This window comes from Elephas maximus, chromosome 3, assembly GCF_024166365.1.
Source record: "Elephas maximus indicus isolate mEleMax1 chromosome 3, mEleMax1 primary haplotype, whole genome shotgun sequence".
In the NCBI taxonomy this organism is placed as follows: domain Eukaryota; kingdom Metazoa; phylum Chordata; class Mammalia; order Proboscidea; family Elephantidae; genus Elephas; species Elephas maximus.
The window spans coordinates 96,023,453-96,040,456 of record NC_064821.1 but is presented as its reverse complement, the minus strand read 5'-3'; the positions used below and the strand labels follow the sequence as shown (position 1 = coordinate 96,040,456).

At 38.9% G+C, this 17,004-nt stretch overlaps 1 protein-coding gene across 2 annotated transcripts in view; it reads right to left on the bottom strand.

Moving 5' to 3' along the window:
* The window catches only part of ZYG11B (zyg-11 family member B, cell cycle regulator), a 122,943-nt gene that overhangs the window by 24,207 nt on the left and 81,732 nt on the right, over positions 1-17,004 (bottom strand). For both annotated transcript variants that reach the window (XM_049879255.1, XM_049879256.1), the window contains exons 7-12: positions 13,371-13,470; positions 13,109-13,159; positions 9,602-9,763; positions 9,446-9,493; positions 766-963; positions 579-631 (exon numbers count right to left, since the gene is read on the bottom strand). In XM_049879255.1, the coding sequence (XP_049735212.1) occupies positions 579-631; positions 766-963; positions 9,446-9,493; positions 9,602-9,763; positions 13,109-13,159; positions 13,371-13,470 (612 nt within the window). The remainder of the gene's footprint in view (positions 1-578; positions 632-765; positions 964-9,445; positions 9,494-9,601; positions 9,764-13,108; positions 13,160-13,370; positions 13,471-17,004) is intronic.

Sequence of the window (17,004 nt, the reverse complement as noted above, 5' to 3'; positions counted from 1 at the left end):
TCAGGCATACAGTATGCACTACAATATATGATTACAACCTGTCTGCCCAAATTAATCTGATGCTACTTCTAGTTCCTTCAATGTGTCTTGTTGTTTTACACTACTTTGTACTGACACATTGTTTCCTCTCCTGAAATTTCCTGCCCCTACTTAATTAATCTCTCAAAATCCAGCTCACAAATCACCTCCTCTAGAAGCTTTTTATGATTTTTCAGTGTAGCTTTAAGTCCTCTCATCTTTAACTGCCTAGCACATATCTAGCGTAACGGTGAATTATACCTGATTCACACCTGGTCTACCTCACTACACTGTATGATTCTTGTGTGCAGGCACCGTCCCACATTCATCTTTGAATTTCATAAAGCACAGAACAAGTACCTGGCACTTGTCTTCAATAAATGTGGAATGAAGAAAGGACTGCTAAATGGCAGGTGGCACAACAAAGTCAAAATTCCTTGCCTCTTTTAAAGCAAGTTCTAAGATAGATGGCTAAGGGAAAAACTACATTCCATAGAAATGATCTCTAGGGAAGCAAATGACTACATTGCTGAGTTAATATTAATTATCATGATAATTACCTGTATGCTACCATCTCACACTCTGGAGTTGGCCATTTCAAAATAGCTGAATGCTACAAGACACAAGACACACACACAAAAGGTTATAATATTTATTTAGCACTACACTATTACATTATGAGGTTTTGACAGTTTGACCACTATGAGTGATTTTCATTTGTTTCCAGAAAATATCAAATGATCCTACCAGATCATCCAGAAGAGAATTCCTCTGGCTATGGCTCAAAGTCCAGGCTTGTTCACCTCTGGATATTAAATGGGCAATAATTCCAGCTGCAAAGTAACTGACTTCCACTTCAACACTGTGTAGAAGGCTACTGATGTGGTCTATAAAATCCTTCCACATTAATTCAGAATGCAATTCTTGTACTTCAGCTATATTGTTCTGGAAACAAAAGAAGACATAAAAATTAAAGTAATACATACAATAAAGGGCTAAATGATTCTTTACACTTTAAGAAAGAAGAGAGATTCTTTGCACTTTAAGAAAGAACGGAGATTACAATGATTTAAACATGTATCTGCACATGGACAAAATGCGAAGATTATTCCTATGTTAGGATAGTGGGATTATGGGTGATTTTTTTCTTTCCTCCCCAAACAGTAAAATAATAAACAGTAGGGATTTCCTTTTCAGATAAAATGGCAAATTAGATAACCTAAAAACTCTCATGCTATAAAATATCTAGAAATTATGGCTGAAAATAACTAACATCCTTTAACTAAGTAACTATACTTGCTGAGGTCAAAAAGCAGCAAGAAAACAAACTAAAGCCAGGCAATTACTGACTTGTAGGGGCAAGAGAATTGGGTTTTAATAGCCATGCAAGGGTAAAAAGTAAGGGCTAGAAATAGGAATTGAGACTTCCCACAGAAGGCCAAGAGTTTCAAAGGATTACTCCTCAATGAAACAGTAGACTTACATAGGTCTACTATGTAAGTCTACTTACAGGATTACAATAAACAGGATTGTCTCTTGTAATCTGGGCTCTGGCCTAAAGGGAAAAGTCTTGCCCTGCAGTGTATAATCATGAGCCTGTCCTGCAAGACTGTAGTTCAAATTTACACCATCTGTATGGTCTAGGGAAACCCTGGTGGCATAGTGGTTAAGTGCTACAGCTACTAACCAAGAGGTCAGCAGTTCAAATCCACCAGGCACTCCTTGGAAATCCTATGGGGCAGTTCTACTGTCCTATAGGGTTGCTATGAGTTGGAATCGACTCAACGGCAGTGGGTTTGGTTTTTGGTTTTGGGTATGGTCTAGAGAAAGTGAGAAGCAACAACAAGTGAGAGTCAGGAGAGTGTGGTATCTAGAAGGCAGAAAGGGGTGAGTATAACAAAATGATGAAGGGATTAGCAGTTCTGAATGCTGTGGAAAGCCTAAGTAAGATGAAGCCAAAATAGCATCCATCTAATTGAGCAGTATGGTGGTCTTGTGTCTTACAAATTTCACAGCCTTAGACCTCCGCTGAATGCCAAAGCCTTGCCGGGATACTGCTGGCCTTCAGATGCCAGGTGTTTTATCTGAACTTGGGGTGTGATAGCTTACACAGGCAGTACATAAGGAAGCCCTTTGTTCATATGGGAAACAACTGGGGGACAATTTAGACTGCTTGATCTTCTCCCAAAGTATATGAAAGCCAACTTATCTCACTACTCCCAAGATTAATCTTCATTCTTAAGACTTAATCTGATTTAATAAGAAATCATAATTCTCTTAACACATAGACTCCATTACTTAGAAACTAACAACCCCAGCCTTTTTTTTTTTTTTATTAAGCTTCAAGTGAACATTTACCATTCCAATCAGTCTGTCACATGTAGATTTACATAGATCTTACTCCCTTCTCCCACTTGCTCTCCCCCTATTGAGTCAGCCCTTACAGTCTCTCGTTTCGTGCCAATTTTGCCATCTTCCCTCTCTCTCTATCTTCCCATCCCCCTTCCAGTCAAGAGTTGCCAACACATTCTCCGGTGTCCACCTGATTTAATTAGCTCACTCTTCATCAGCATCTCTCTCCCCCCCACTGACCAGTCCTTTTCATGCCTGATGATTTGTCTTCGGGGATGGTTCCTGTCCTGTGCCATCAGAAGTTCTGGGGAGCATTGTCTCTGGGATTCCTCTAGTCGCAATCATACCATTAGGTGTGGTCTTTTAATGAGAATTTGGGGTCTGTATCCCATTGGTCTCCTGCTCCCTCAGGAGTTGTCTGTTGTGCTCCCTGACAGGACAGACATCGATTGTGGCCGGGCACCAACTAGTTCTTCTGGTCTCAGGATAATGTAGGTCTCTGGTTCATGTGGCCCTTTCTGTCTCTTGGGTTCTTAGTTGTCGTGTGACCTTGGTGTTCTTCCTTTGCCTTTGCTCCAGGTGGGTTGAGACCAATTAATGTATTTTAGATGGCCGCTTGTTGGCATTTAGGACCCCAGGCGCCACAATTCGAAGTGGGATGCAGAGTGTTTTCATAATAGAATTGTTTTGCCCATTGACTTAGAAGTCCCCTCAAACCAAGTTCCCCAGATTCCAGCCCCTGCTTCGCTGACCTTTGAAGCTTTCATTTTATCCCGGAAACCTCTATACTTTTAATCCAGTCCAATTGGGCTGACCTTCCTTGTATTGAGTGTTGTCTTTCCCTTCACCCAAAGCAGTTCTTATCTACAGATTGATCAATAAAAAGCCCTCTCCCTCCCTCCCTTCCTCCCCCCTTTGTAACCACATAAGTCTGTGTTCAACCCCAGCCTTTTAATTGTTAAGAGATTATTCACTCCTTAGTCTAAGTCATTCTACATTAACCAAAAATGCAAGGCATCACGTACAAATGTATACTCTATAATGACCAACAAGTTTCTTCTTCAATCATGGAAAAAAGGAGGTGGAAGAGACAAGTTTAACTGTACTCACTACATGAATGTCTATAATCGTAACTTTTCCCATCAGCATCAATGATTAATCAATGTCTCTTAAGCTCCCCCTCTAATTTCATGTTACAAACAAGAAAAGGCATTTACATTCATATTTTATATTCTTCCCTATTTATATTTGTTACACAGAGCATGTATCATTGTTATAATGACAAAAATAAAACAAATAAAAAGCCTTATAAAATAATAAAAACAAAAAATTTTAAAAGGTGATCTTCCATCTCCTCCAAGCTTGGTGGAAAAAAATATAAAGCCCTTCTGGGAGGATACATCTTGAACTCAAAGACTTGCAAAAGATGACATCACAGTCTTAAATTACAATTCACAATGAGTGAGAATCATCAAGCACAATAGTTTAGACTCCCAAGAGCCTCATATAATACAAGACAGTAAATGCATAATAAAATTAAACTGATAAAAGAAGTATTCAAAAATACAAGAGAAGACCCTGAGACCAACATTAAAAAAAAAAAAGGAACAGGACAAAACAGAACAGCCTGCTGTAAACAAGTTACTAGAAAACCAGACAAAATATATGAGAGAACTGTTTTCAGACACTGGACAATAGGCAGTGTAGAAATGTGATTCCTGAGAGAGGGAATACAAAAAATGTAACTTGTAGCACAGGTAACCCGCTGCCATCAAGTCAATTCCGACTTATTCTGACCCTACAGGACAGAGTAGAACTGCCCCACAGAGTTTCCAAGGAGCGTCTGGCAGATTTGAACTGCTGACCTTCTGGTTAGCAGCCACAGATCTTCACTCTGGCATGTGGAAATATGAATTCTTCCAGCCCTGTGTGAGCTCTGGGATTTGTTCATGTATGGATTTCTGATGGTTCTTTCCCTAGCCTCATGGAGTTTCACTCCATATTAGTACTCAGCCAAAGACTTGAGAGGCCTTCTCTCTAGCTAGGTTTCCGGAGCTCTCTCTCTTTGTGGAGCTTTTTCCTTTCTATTAATTTTTACTGCTTCGGCTACCTTGAACTCTGATCTCTGTATCCTTAGCTCAGCAAAACTGCCTGGTTCTCTTTGGGTACCTGTGCTGCCCTGGTGGCCATGGAGCAGGGCCAGTGGGTTCAAACTGCTGACCTTCTGATTTGAAGCACACAGTATACTTGACTATCAACCAACTAGACCTGATTGATATTTATAGAGCACTATACCCAGCAATGGAGCCCTGATGGCACAGTGGTTAAGAGCTCAGGCTGCTGACCAAAAAAAGTCTGTGGTCTGAATCTACCAGCTGCTCTTTGGAAATTCTATGGTGCAGTTCTACCCTGTCCTATAGGGTTGCTATGAGTCAGAATCAACTTGATGACAACTGGTTTGGTGTTTTAGGTACAGTCAACAACAGGAGCCCTAATAGAGCAGTGGTTAGGAGCTTGGCTGCTAACTAAAAGGTTGGCAGTTCAAATCCACCAACTGCTCCTTGGAAACCCTATATGGCAATTCTACCCTGTCCTATAGGGTTGGTATGAGTTCGAATTGACTAGATGGTCACAGGTTTATTTTATTTTTTTAATACTCAACAACAGCAGAATACACATCCTTCTCAAGTGCACACAGAACATTTACCAAGATAGACCATATTCTGGGCCATAACCCAAGTCTCAGTATATTCAAAATGACTCAAATCAAGCAAAGTGTGTTCTCTGAATGCATAAAATTAGAAACAATATCTAAAAACAGGTTATTGGAAAAAATTTATTCATAAGGTAATGGAGAAAGATATGGGAGGAAGCACATCAAGCTGTATTAATTATGTCATGAAGCTGAAAATGATGAAAGGCCAGGGAAAGAGTCTTAAATATTTTTATATATCTTTGAACTATTTCACTAGTTATAATAAGCAAGCAATCCTTGTAAGTAAAAAAAAAAAAAGCATGCATTCCTCTAAAAAAAAAAAAAAGGCATTTTTAAAGCCTTATCAGAGCTTTATAAATCCTTTAAATGACTTGACTCAACTTTGGTATCTTACAATCATATGAACCCTGAATAAGGCAATCAAATACTGTGATTTATTTAATAATTCCCCTATTATGGATATTGCATGTTGCTGTGATGCCAGAAGCTACGCCACCAGTATTCAGATACCAGCAGGGTCACCCATGGAGGACAGGTTTCAGCTGAGCTTCCAGACTAAGACAGACTAGGAAGAAGGACCCGGCAGCCTACTTCTGAAAAGCATTAGCCAGTGAAAACTTTATGAATTGCAGCAGAACATTGTCTGATATAGTGCTGGAAGATGAGCCCCCCAGATTGGAAGGCACTCAAAAGATGATTGGGGAAGAGCTGCCTCCTCAAAGTAGAGTCAACCTTAATGACACAGATGGACTAAAACTTTTGGGACCTTCATCTGCTTATGTGACACGACTCAAAATGAGAAGAGACAGCTGCAAACATCCATTAATAACTGGAACCTGGAATGTACAGTGCGTGAATATAGGAAAACTGGAAACTGTCAAAAATGAAATGGAATGCATAAACATTGATATCCTACGCATTAGTGAGCTGAAATGGACTGGTATTGGCCTTTTTGAATTGCACAATTATATAGTCTACTATGCTGGGAATGACAATGTGAAGAGGAACGGTGTGGCTTTCCTCAAAGAAACATTTCAAGATCTATCCTGAGGTACAACGCTGTCAGTGATAGGATAACATCCATATGCCTACGAGGAAGACCAGTTAATAAGACCATTATTCAAATTTATGCACCAACCATGAGGGCCAAAGATGAAGAAATTAAAGATTTTTATCAGCTTCTACAGTCTAAAATTGATCAAACATGCAATCAGGATACATTGATAATTATTGGTGATCGGAATGCAAAAGTTGGAAACGAAGAAGGATCAGTAGTTGGAAAATATGGCCTTAGTGATAGAAATGATGCCGGAGATTGAATGATAGAATTTTGAAGGTCAACGACTTCTTCAACACAAATACCTTTTCTCACCAACATAAACGGCAACTGTACACATGAGACCTCGCCAGATGGAATACACAGGAATCAAATCGACTACATCTGTGGAAAGAGACGATGGAAAAGCTCAATATCATCAGGCAGAACAAGGCGAGGGGCTGACTATGGAACAGACCATTAATTGCTCATATGCAAGTTTAAGTTGAAACTGAAGAAAATCAGAGCCAAGTCCAGAACAGCCAAAGTACAGCCTTGAGTATATCCCACCTCAAGAATAGATTTGACAGTTTGTACACTAATTAATGACCGAAGACCAGATGACATCATACATGAAGAAAGCAAAAGGTCATTGAAAAGACAGGAAAGAAAGAAGAGACCAAGACGGATGTCAGAGGAGACTCTGAAACTTGCTCTGAAACGTCGAGCAGCTAAAGCAAAAGTAAGAAATGATGAAGTAAAAGAGCTGAACAGAAGATTTCAAAGGGCAGCTCGGGAAGACAAAGTAAAGTATTATGATGACATATGCAAAGACCTGGAAATAGAAAAACAAAAGGGAAGAACACGCTTGGCATTTCTCAAGCTGAAAGAACTGAAGAAAAAGTTCAAACCTCGAGTTGCAATAGCAAAGGATTCTATGGGGAAAATATTAAACAACACAGGAATCATCAAAAGAAGATGGAAGGGATATACAGTTATTATACCAAAAAGAATTAGTTGACATTCAACCATTTCATGAGGTGGCATATAATCAGGAACCAGTGGTATTGAAGGAAGAAGTCCAAGCTGCACTGAAGGTGCTGGCGAAAATCAAGGCTCCAGGAATTGACGGAATATCAATTGAGATGTTTCAACAAATGGATGTAGCGCCAGAAGTGCTCACTAGTCTACGCCAAGAAATTTAGAAGACAGCTAGCTACCTGGCCAACCGACTGGAAGAGATCCATATTTATGCCTATTCCCAAGAAAGGTGATCCAGAATGCAGAAACTATCGAACAATATCATTAATATCACATGCAAGCAAAATTTTGCTGAAGATCATTCAAAAACGGCTGCAGCAGTATATCAACAGGGAACTGCCAGAAATTGGGGCCAGATTCAGAAGAGGATGTGGAACCAGGGATATCATTGCTGATGTCAGATGGATCCTGGCTAAAAGCAGAGAATACCAGAAGGATGTTTACTTATCTGTGTTTTACTGACTATGCAAAGGCATTCGACTATGTGGATCATAACAAATTATGGATAATATTGCAAAGAATGGGAATTCCAGAATACTTAACTGTGCTCATGAGGAACCTATACATAGATGAAGAGGCAGTTGTTCCGACAGAACAAGGGGATACTGATTGGTTTAAAGTCAGGAAAGGTATGCATCAGGGTTTTATCTTTCACTGTATCTATTCAACCTGTATGATGAGCAAACAATCCGAGAAGCTGGACTATATGAAGATGAACAGGGCAGCAGGATTGGAAGAAGACTCATTAACAACCTGTGTTATGCAGATCACGCAATCTTGCTTGCTGAAAGTCAAGAAGATTTGAAGCACTTACTGATGAAGATCAAAGACCACAGCCTTCAGTATGGACTGCACCTCAACATAAAGAAAACAAAAATCCCCACGACTGGACAAATAAGCCATATCATGATCAACAGAGAAAAAACTGAAGTTGTCATGGATTTCATTTTACTTGGATCCACAATCAACAGCCATGGCAGCAGCAGTCAAGAAATCAAAAGACGCACTCGATTCAGCAAATCTGCTGCAAAGGACTTCTTTAAGGCGTTGAAAAGCAAAGACATCACCTTGAAGTCAAAGATGGACCTGACCCAAGCCATGGTATTTTCAATTGTATCATATGCATGTGAAAGCTGGACAATGAATAAGGAAGACCAAAAAAGAACTTATGCCTTTGAATCGTGATGTTGGCAAAGAATACTGAATATACTATGGACTGCCAAAAGAACGAACAAATCTGTCTTGGAAGAAGTACAACCAGAATGTTCCTTAGAAGCAAGGATGGCATGACTGTGTCTTACGCACTTTGGATATGTCTCAGGAGGGATCAGTCCCTGGAGAAGGACATCATGCTGGTAAAGTACCGGGTCAGCAGAAAAGAGGAACACCCACAATGGAATTGTCACAGTGGCTACAACAATGGACTCAAGCATAACAACAATCGTAAGGGTAATGCAGGACCAGCTGTGTTTGATTCTGTGGTACAGGGTTGCTATGAGTTGGACTTGACTCTATGGCACCTAACAACAACAACAAATTATGGACATTTAGGTTTTCTATTTTCTACTATACAGAACTAACCAAGTTACAATGAATAGATAGATCTTTTTTTATGTTCCTGATGAAATACCAGCCCTCAACTCTCTCAAAATTCATCTGTTCATTGTTCAGCCTGTTATACTCCTGCATCTGAAAACAAACACAAGTCACATTTTTTTTTATTCACTAACCTATGCCTCTTTTGATCTAATTTCTTGAGAGCGGACGTCTGCTCTAAAATGGCTTTTACCACATAGGCACTTAACCTGCTGCAGTGATGAAAAGGAACAAAACATTTGATTCTCTCTTCATCATTGCCTCAAAATCCTAGAGGGCTCATCTTAGCCTATATCCAAATATATTATGAAATATTTGACTTGTAAAGCAATCCTTTAGGTAGTAATTATTAATTACAAAGCATAGCATCTAAAAACACTTGTAGGTTACAGACATTTTAAAATGAGGTCTTTTTTCTGATTATAAAAGTAAAACATGCTAACTTTAAAACAGTGTACATTATAAAAAATGTAAAGTATAATTTACTTTTTTCCTATATTAATGTGGTTAAAATCGTATATGTATACAAAGCTTTATAGCCCGGTTTTTTCACATAATAATTACATTGTATGTATTTTCCAATGTCATTAAATGTTTATAAATATCATAGTAGCAACTTTCAAAGTATTATCTCAGATGGAAAATAATTACAGCTTGAAATCCAGAAGGAAGTACTTATATCTTACCAGAAGTCCTAGGACTTTCTGTTGAATGGATGACTCAGTTGGGAAAGACTATAAAAAAGAAAGAGAAACCTATAACTAGTAAAGAACCAAATATAGTAAATAAATGCTTAATAAACCAATAAATGTCAAAACTGTAAACTAAATTCCCATTCTAACCTCTAGAACCCTCATGAAGAGTTCTAACCCTTGGTTTTCAATAAAGTGTCTGCATGTGGTTGGGGATTCATCTGTGAGGTTCCAAAGTGCACTCAATGTAAACTTCAAAGTAGTGTCCACGGAATTTTGATTGGTTTTCTGCTTCACTATTTGAAGAAGTTGCTGAAAGAAGAAAATAGAATTAAGTTCTCATGTTTTTGAATTGCAATAACCACAAATCCATGAGAAATGGTCTCACAGCTTAAAGCATTTCGTTTAAAGGTTTTTATAAGTACACCAAACAGACCCTTGGATTAGACTTTCTTCAAACAGGTAAAAAGTACACCCACTCTTCACTTATCCACGTGGTTTTTTAGGTTCCAAAGACCAGGTCATTAGGCGAAAATTGGCATTAGTGAAATACTTGCGATTTCCTGCCCCAGCCTCCCCTCTTCCCCTACCCCAACCCTCCCAGCGGGCGGCCACGGCCCCTCTGTACCTGCAGAGGTCATGAGCTTGCCCTCACTCTGCTCGCAGGAATCCGAATCCATGCTGCGGGCTGCTGGCCAGGCATCCTCAGCCGCCCGGCGTCCCAGCTCAGGCTCCGCGGTGCACTTGGTGCGAGAAGCGGGGCGGTCGGCTGGGTGGTGCCCAGCGGCCCTGCAGAGGTGAGTGCAGCCCTCCACCTGCGCCAGCTCCCAGTACCCACACACAAGGCGGGGACGAGGGGTAGGGGTGAAGCATGCCAGGAGAGAGGCAGAAGGAGAGAGGGGAAGAGCTAGCCGGTTGGAGCTAGAGCCCCCCGAGTTCCAGACTGGGGTTAAATACCCCGGGGCAGCGCACAATAGTCGGATAGCAGATTTTTTACTACTGTGTAAATGTGAAATGTCCATGATGAGACAGTCGATAAGTGAGGAGTAGGTGTATAGGGTCTTCATAAATATTTTATTATTTTGATCATACCAATAATCTAATCATCTCTAAATAACAATTAAAACCAAAATATTAAAAAAAAATATTAAAAGCTTAGGATAACTATTTTACACAACTGGTCACAACATATTCTTATTTCAGATCCTGGGATTAAAAAGGTAGAGGGGAGAAGGGCATATGAAACTAACATTTATCAAGCATCAGCAAACTATATTCTATATTGTAGTATACAGTTAACCCCATTTGGCAGGAGAGGTAACTGAGTCTGAGAAATATTAAGTAACTTGATCATAGTCCTTCAACTTTGTAGGAGAGAGTAGAAATTGGAAGACCTATTCTAACTCCAAGTTTTCCTTAAGAAAAAAAGAAAGAATAAGCTACGTACACTTGTAAGAGAAAATCTATATTGGATGTAAAGAGGATAATAGTTCTGAAATTCTCTTTGTAAATTATTTCTATCGCAGCTTTTATCTAAGAAATTTAATGTTTAAAAGGTAATTCCATATTTCCACTTTTAGATTATACTTTTGGGGGTAAAAGAAAGCTCTGCTAAAACATATAAGAAAATATTAATGAATACTATTATTTTTTTTTTATTATTATTAAAGGTAATTCACAACACAGGAAAAAATTTTTAAGAAAAACATCTAAGTACAATTAGGTAACTTAATAGCGTAGTGGTCAAAAGCATGGCACCAGAATCGGGCTGGCTGCACTTAAATATCATCTGTGCCTCTGACTAGCTGTGTAACGTTGTTTACCTCTTTCTTTGTTTTCTCATTTGTAAATTGGAAGTGATAATTAAGAGCTCAAAAAAATGTATGTTAGCTTTCATCATCATCACTTCTTGTAGTTATTAGTGGATTCCAACTTATGGAACTCTAACACTAAATCAAAAAAAAAAAAAAACATTTTACCAAGACCCCAAATTAAAATGTAGATTCTGATTCAGAATATCTGGGGTGGAATCATTAGCATCAGCTGGGAACCTATTAGAAATGCAAATTTCTCAGCAGGGGTTTGAACTGGAATGAACCTGTTTGAAGCCCTACTCACAGCAACCCCATATGTTACAGAGTAGAACTGCTCAGTAGGGCTTTCTTAACTGTAATTTTAATGGAAGCAAATTGCCAGGCCTTTTCTTCCGTGGCACTGCTGGGTGGGTTTGAATTGCCAACCTTTAGCTTAGCAGTCAAGTGCAAACTCACTGCACCACCTAGGGACCATTCATTATTACTACTACTACTAATCTCTGCTTAAGCTAAGCTTGATTTTCCCGACTCATAGTGACCCTACAGGACAGACTAGAACTGTCCCATAGAGTTTCCAAGGAGCACCTGGTGGATTTGAACTGCCGACCTTTTGGTTAGCAGCCGTAGCTCTTAACCATTACGCCACCAGAGTTTCACGAGTAGACTATTTCCTTAAAACCTTTTAATTTTTATACCTTTTTTTAGTCAAAATTACTGAGACACACATACAGCAATAAAAAGCCATTCCAAAATCTCGAATGTCCTTCCTGAAAACAGTAAAAATAAAACCAGCATCTTTTTATTTTGTGCTAGGTACTTAATGTATATTCCTTCAATTATATTTTTTTCTCCTTATTTAATCTTCATAACTGTATGAAGTATTTTTTATCACCTCCAAGAAAATTATTGGACTTGCCCTAAATTGCACAGCTAGTAAGTGATAGAATTGGAAATAAACCCAGATATGTCAGCTCTAGAATGTTTACTCTTTCCATTATACTACAGTCTTCTCTCTTTACAACATTCCTTTATCATTCAAACCTCTATTATTATGCTTATTAGACTGCATTACAACCATGTCTCTACAGCTATTTACTATACTGTGAGTTTCTTATGGGAAGGAGTTACAGCTAATTCATTATAAACCCCCAGCATCTAGAAAGATGGCAGGTACCTGATCCTTTATAAATGAGTGCATGACTTCACTTTCTCATACATATATAATTTTTAAATCATACAAAAGCAGAATCTCTCATATGATTTTACCTTTTATTGTTACTGCTCAGACACCGCATGCCAGGATGGTGACAGGAAGCTAAGTGGATTTTATTTGCCTCCAGCCCTCCCTAAAATGCTGTTTATATTTACTCTCTTTAAGGTTTTTGTTTTTTTAACTTTTCACTAGCCATTACATATATTACTTCCTCAACTGAACTGTAAGCAAGCAAAGTCATATACCAGTTCTTTATTTTCTTCTCCAGAGCACCGAATACAATCTTATGCCTAGAGTAAGAACTCCACATTTGCTTCAAAAATAACAAAAATCATAGACTCTTTTAGAACTAGATAAGACCTTAAGGGTTATTTTTAGGTCTCAATGGTTCAAGTAACTTGTCTAAATTCACAAAATGAGTTTTCAAGGTTAGATCCTAGGTTATCTGACTTCTAGTTCAGGGCTCATTTCACTTTTGTGAACGAATAAAAACTATTTCTATGGGAAAAAAGAAAATAAGTTAATTTAGAAGTAACACCGTTTTTAAAAAAATACAAAATGTCAGAAGATACACGACACTGTCTAAAAACCACTCTCTAGTGGCCTGCTTAGAGAAGATAACAGACTTACCCTAACAATGAAGAGCTCAGCACCGAGCTGTGCAGTTTGCTCTGTAGAAAGCTGCAAGTAAGAAGACAAGGTAAATGTCCAAGAACTCATTCATTGTAACAGACTCCAATGTCAGACTAAAATCTCAGAGTGTCCTGGAACAGTGCCATATTGAATGTAGCCTGAATGGCAGACTCTCTCTGGTACAGAAATTTAGGGGAATATAGTAACTGTAATGGGAAACAGCTGTCTACAAAGAATTATCCAGCAAGAGTTCAGGTACCTTGGCAGCCAGGATGGAAATTATAGCAACTGCCATCCTTTGCATGTTTTGATCCTCGTGGTTGCAGAGCCACTGCATGACAAGCTTGGCTGCTTCAAACCTGAAAATACACAAAGGGTTTCAAGATTAATCCTGGTGCCCTGAGTGCAGTTTCAGAGCTCCAGCTGGGAACTGATACTACAATTTAGGAAGGAAGGTAAGAATGAAATGGAAAATCTCTCTGAACTGACAGAGAATAACAATTACACGGTATTTTGGAGATGGTGCCTTATTATTAATTCTGACAGCACTTTGTAAAGAAGCAGAATTTGGAAAACATGGTCAAAACTCTCTGTCTGGCATTTCATCTTCCAGAATTATAACATTTTTATACTATAGTAATAGTTTATGTATTCTGTGGTTCTTCATATTGCCCAACAGAAGAACATTCATTCATTCACAATTATTGAGTCCCTGCTTTGTGCTTGGTATTGTTCTTGGTGCTAGAGATAAAGCAGTGAACAAAACAGACAAAAGTCCTGACTCTCATTGAGCTTACATGCTAGTGGAGAAGACTGATAATAAATCAGATAAGCTAGTAAAAATACATGGTATGGTTAGTTACTGACACATGCTATGGAGAGAAAAAAAAATAAAGCAGGGAAAGGGGGTTATGAAATGTTGAAACTTTATATAAGGTTTCTATGGAAGGCCTCATCAAAGATTTCAAGGAAGTAAGAGAACTGATCATGAGAATATCTAGGGAAAAAGGCATTCTAAGCAGAGAGAATGGGAAGTATAACAGCCCTGAAGTGGGAGTGTGTCTAGAGGTTTTGAGAAACAGCATGGAAGCCAGTGAGGCCAGAACAGAGAGAACATGGAGAAGAGTAGTAAGAGATGAGGTCACAAGTAACAAGAGGGCCGGATCATATAAGGCCTTAGTGAAGAATTGGCTTTCATTCTGAGTTAGATGTAAAGCCATTAGAGGATTTGGAGTACAGAAGTGACATGAACTGACATGTTTTAATTACTCTATCATTTGTTTTCAGAATAAGCTTTAGGGGATAAGGCCAAAAGCAGGGAGAACAGTTAAGAGGCTACTGCAATAGTTCAGCTGAGAAATACTTAGACTAAAGTGATAGAAGTGGGAGTGAAGAGAATGGTCAAATTCTGGATATAGTTTGAACACAGAGCTGGATTTGCCAAAAGACTAATTGTGGGATGTGAGATAAGGAGAAAAACAAAGGATGACACCACAAAATATAGCTGATTATTTTACCCATAGTTTCATCCTTTGAGACTCAGCTCAAATATCACTTCCTTTGAGAAGTTTTTCTTGATGAGTTTATCATTGCCTTCTCACTGCTGCTTACACTTTGTTTATATCTTTGTCAGAAAGCTGTGATTACCTGTAGACTCACCTGAATCCCCCATTGGCCTGTGAGCTCCCTGGAGAGAAGGGACCATATTGTACTTAGCCCTTTATATCAAGTACCCAACACAGTGCTCGACACGTAAATAATGCTTAATACACACTGGCTGAATGATTATATTGATGTTGGTTAATCCTCTGCAACTTCCTTCAAATTTACTACTACTTCCTTTCTATTCCGAAGGCCATCTCTAATGAGGCCCATTACTGGCATTCTGTTCTTCTGCAAGAGACTCCTAATTGGCCTCTTTGCTTTCAGTACTTTCCCTTCAATTTGTGCCTACATACTGGTAATAAATAAACCTGTCAAAGGACTTAGGTATAACGTCACTCCTGTACTCACAGCATTCTAATAAGACTCTGGCATGGCAATATACTTTCAAATCTTTTTTCCTGCCCACCTTACGCTCTCTGCAAAGGTGGACTACTCGCTAGTCCCCAAACATGTCCACAATTACAAAGCAGTATAGCTTAGTAGCTAAGAACACACATTCTTAAGTCAGTCCTGGATTTGAATTTTAGTTGTACCAAATATTAATGATAATAATAAAATAAGTTATTATCGACCGTGCATGTGTTCATGCAGTTTCCATAGCCTAAAACAATCAACCCAACCAGCTGCCATCTTCAAGGCAATACAGTATGATATAAAAAGTGCAGGCTCTGGACTTAAATCTCGACTCTGCTACTTACTACCCTAACACCTTGAGCAAATTACTAAACCTCTCTGTGCCTCCATTTCCTCATCTGTAAAATGAAGACTACAAGAGTAACAATTTCACAAGTTGTTGTGAGAAGTGAATAAACATATGTAAAACACTTGGCTCACTGCCTGGCCAACAGTGTTTCATACATGTTTATTATCTCAAGTGTCATTGCTAACATGAAGTGGTCATGGATTGAATTATGTCCCCCCAAAATATGTGTCAACTTGGCTGGGTCATGATTTCCAGTATTGTATGATTGTCTGGAAACCATGGTGGTGTAGTGGTTAAGTGCTACAGCTGCTAACCAAGAGGTCGGCAGATCAAATCCTCCAGGAGTTCCTTGGAAACTCTATGGGGCAGTTCTACTCTGTCCTATAGGGTTGCTATGAGTCGGAATTGACTTGACAGCAGTGGGTTTGGTTTTGTTTTCGTTAGGATTGTCTACCATTTTGTCATCTGATGTTATTTTCCTTACCCACCCCACTGTCTTAAGCCAATTTCTTTCAAGATGTAAAAGGGAGAAGCTAGCAGAGAGACACAGGAAGCTCAGACCACCAAGAAAGCAGTGCTAGTAGCAGAACACTTCCTTTGACCTGAGGTTCCTGTGCTGAGATGCTCCCAGACCAAGGGAAGACTGATGACAAGGATCTTCCTCCAGAGTCAACAGAGAAAGAAAGCCTTCCCCTGGAGCCAGTGCCCTGAATTTAGACTTGTAGCCTACTGCACTGTGAGAGAATAAACTTCTCTTTGTTAAAGCCATCCAACTGTGGTATTTCTGTTATAGCAGCACTAGGTGGCTAAGACAGAAGTCTTTAATGATCACCAATCAGATAATATCTTTCCCTCCGTGTTTGAGGACCCAATGCATTCTGCCAACACTTCTATGGGAAATTCTTTTTTATATTATATTCATTTAATCATTCATCTACCCATTCGTTAAACATTCATTTAAGCACTAGAGACAAAGAGATGAACAATTACAGCCTGACCACAAAGGAGCACACACTCTAGCAAAGTGCACTGGCTAGATCAGAGTAAAAGAGCACATATTCTAGCAAAGTGCACTGGCTAGATCAGTGAGCTAGATCAGGTAAAATACTGCCTGCTGGCTGGCCTGTTTTATTGGGACATAGCCCAATCCATTTTTTTAAACATACTGTCTAGGGATGTTTTCCAGGTACAATGGAAGAGTTAAGTAGTTTCAACAGAGACTTTAAGGCCCACAAACCTGAAATATTTATGATTTGTCCCTTTAAGAAAAAGTCTGCCAACCTCTGGCTAGATAAGCATCTTTAGGAGAGGGACTATGTATCAGCATAGATGTTCAATATTTATTAAATTGCATCCTGAAGTCCTTTCTGAGTCAAATAAATATTTCCTGTAGCTTTACAGTTTGATATGATTTACAATAGTCAAATTCATTAAAAACTCTGCAATATGTAGTTATATTTTTATCCAAGCTATCTATTTCAAAGATTAAATGGAATGCCTCATTCCTCAGCCATGCCAGATAACA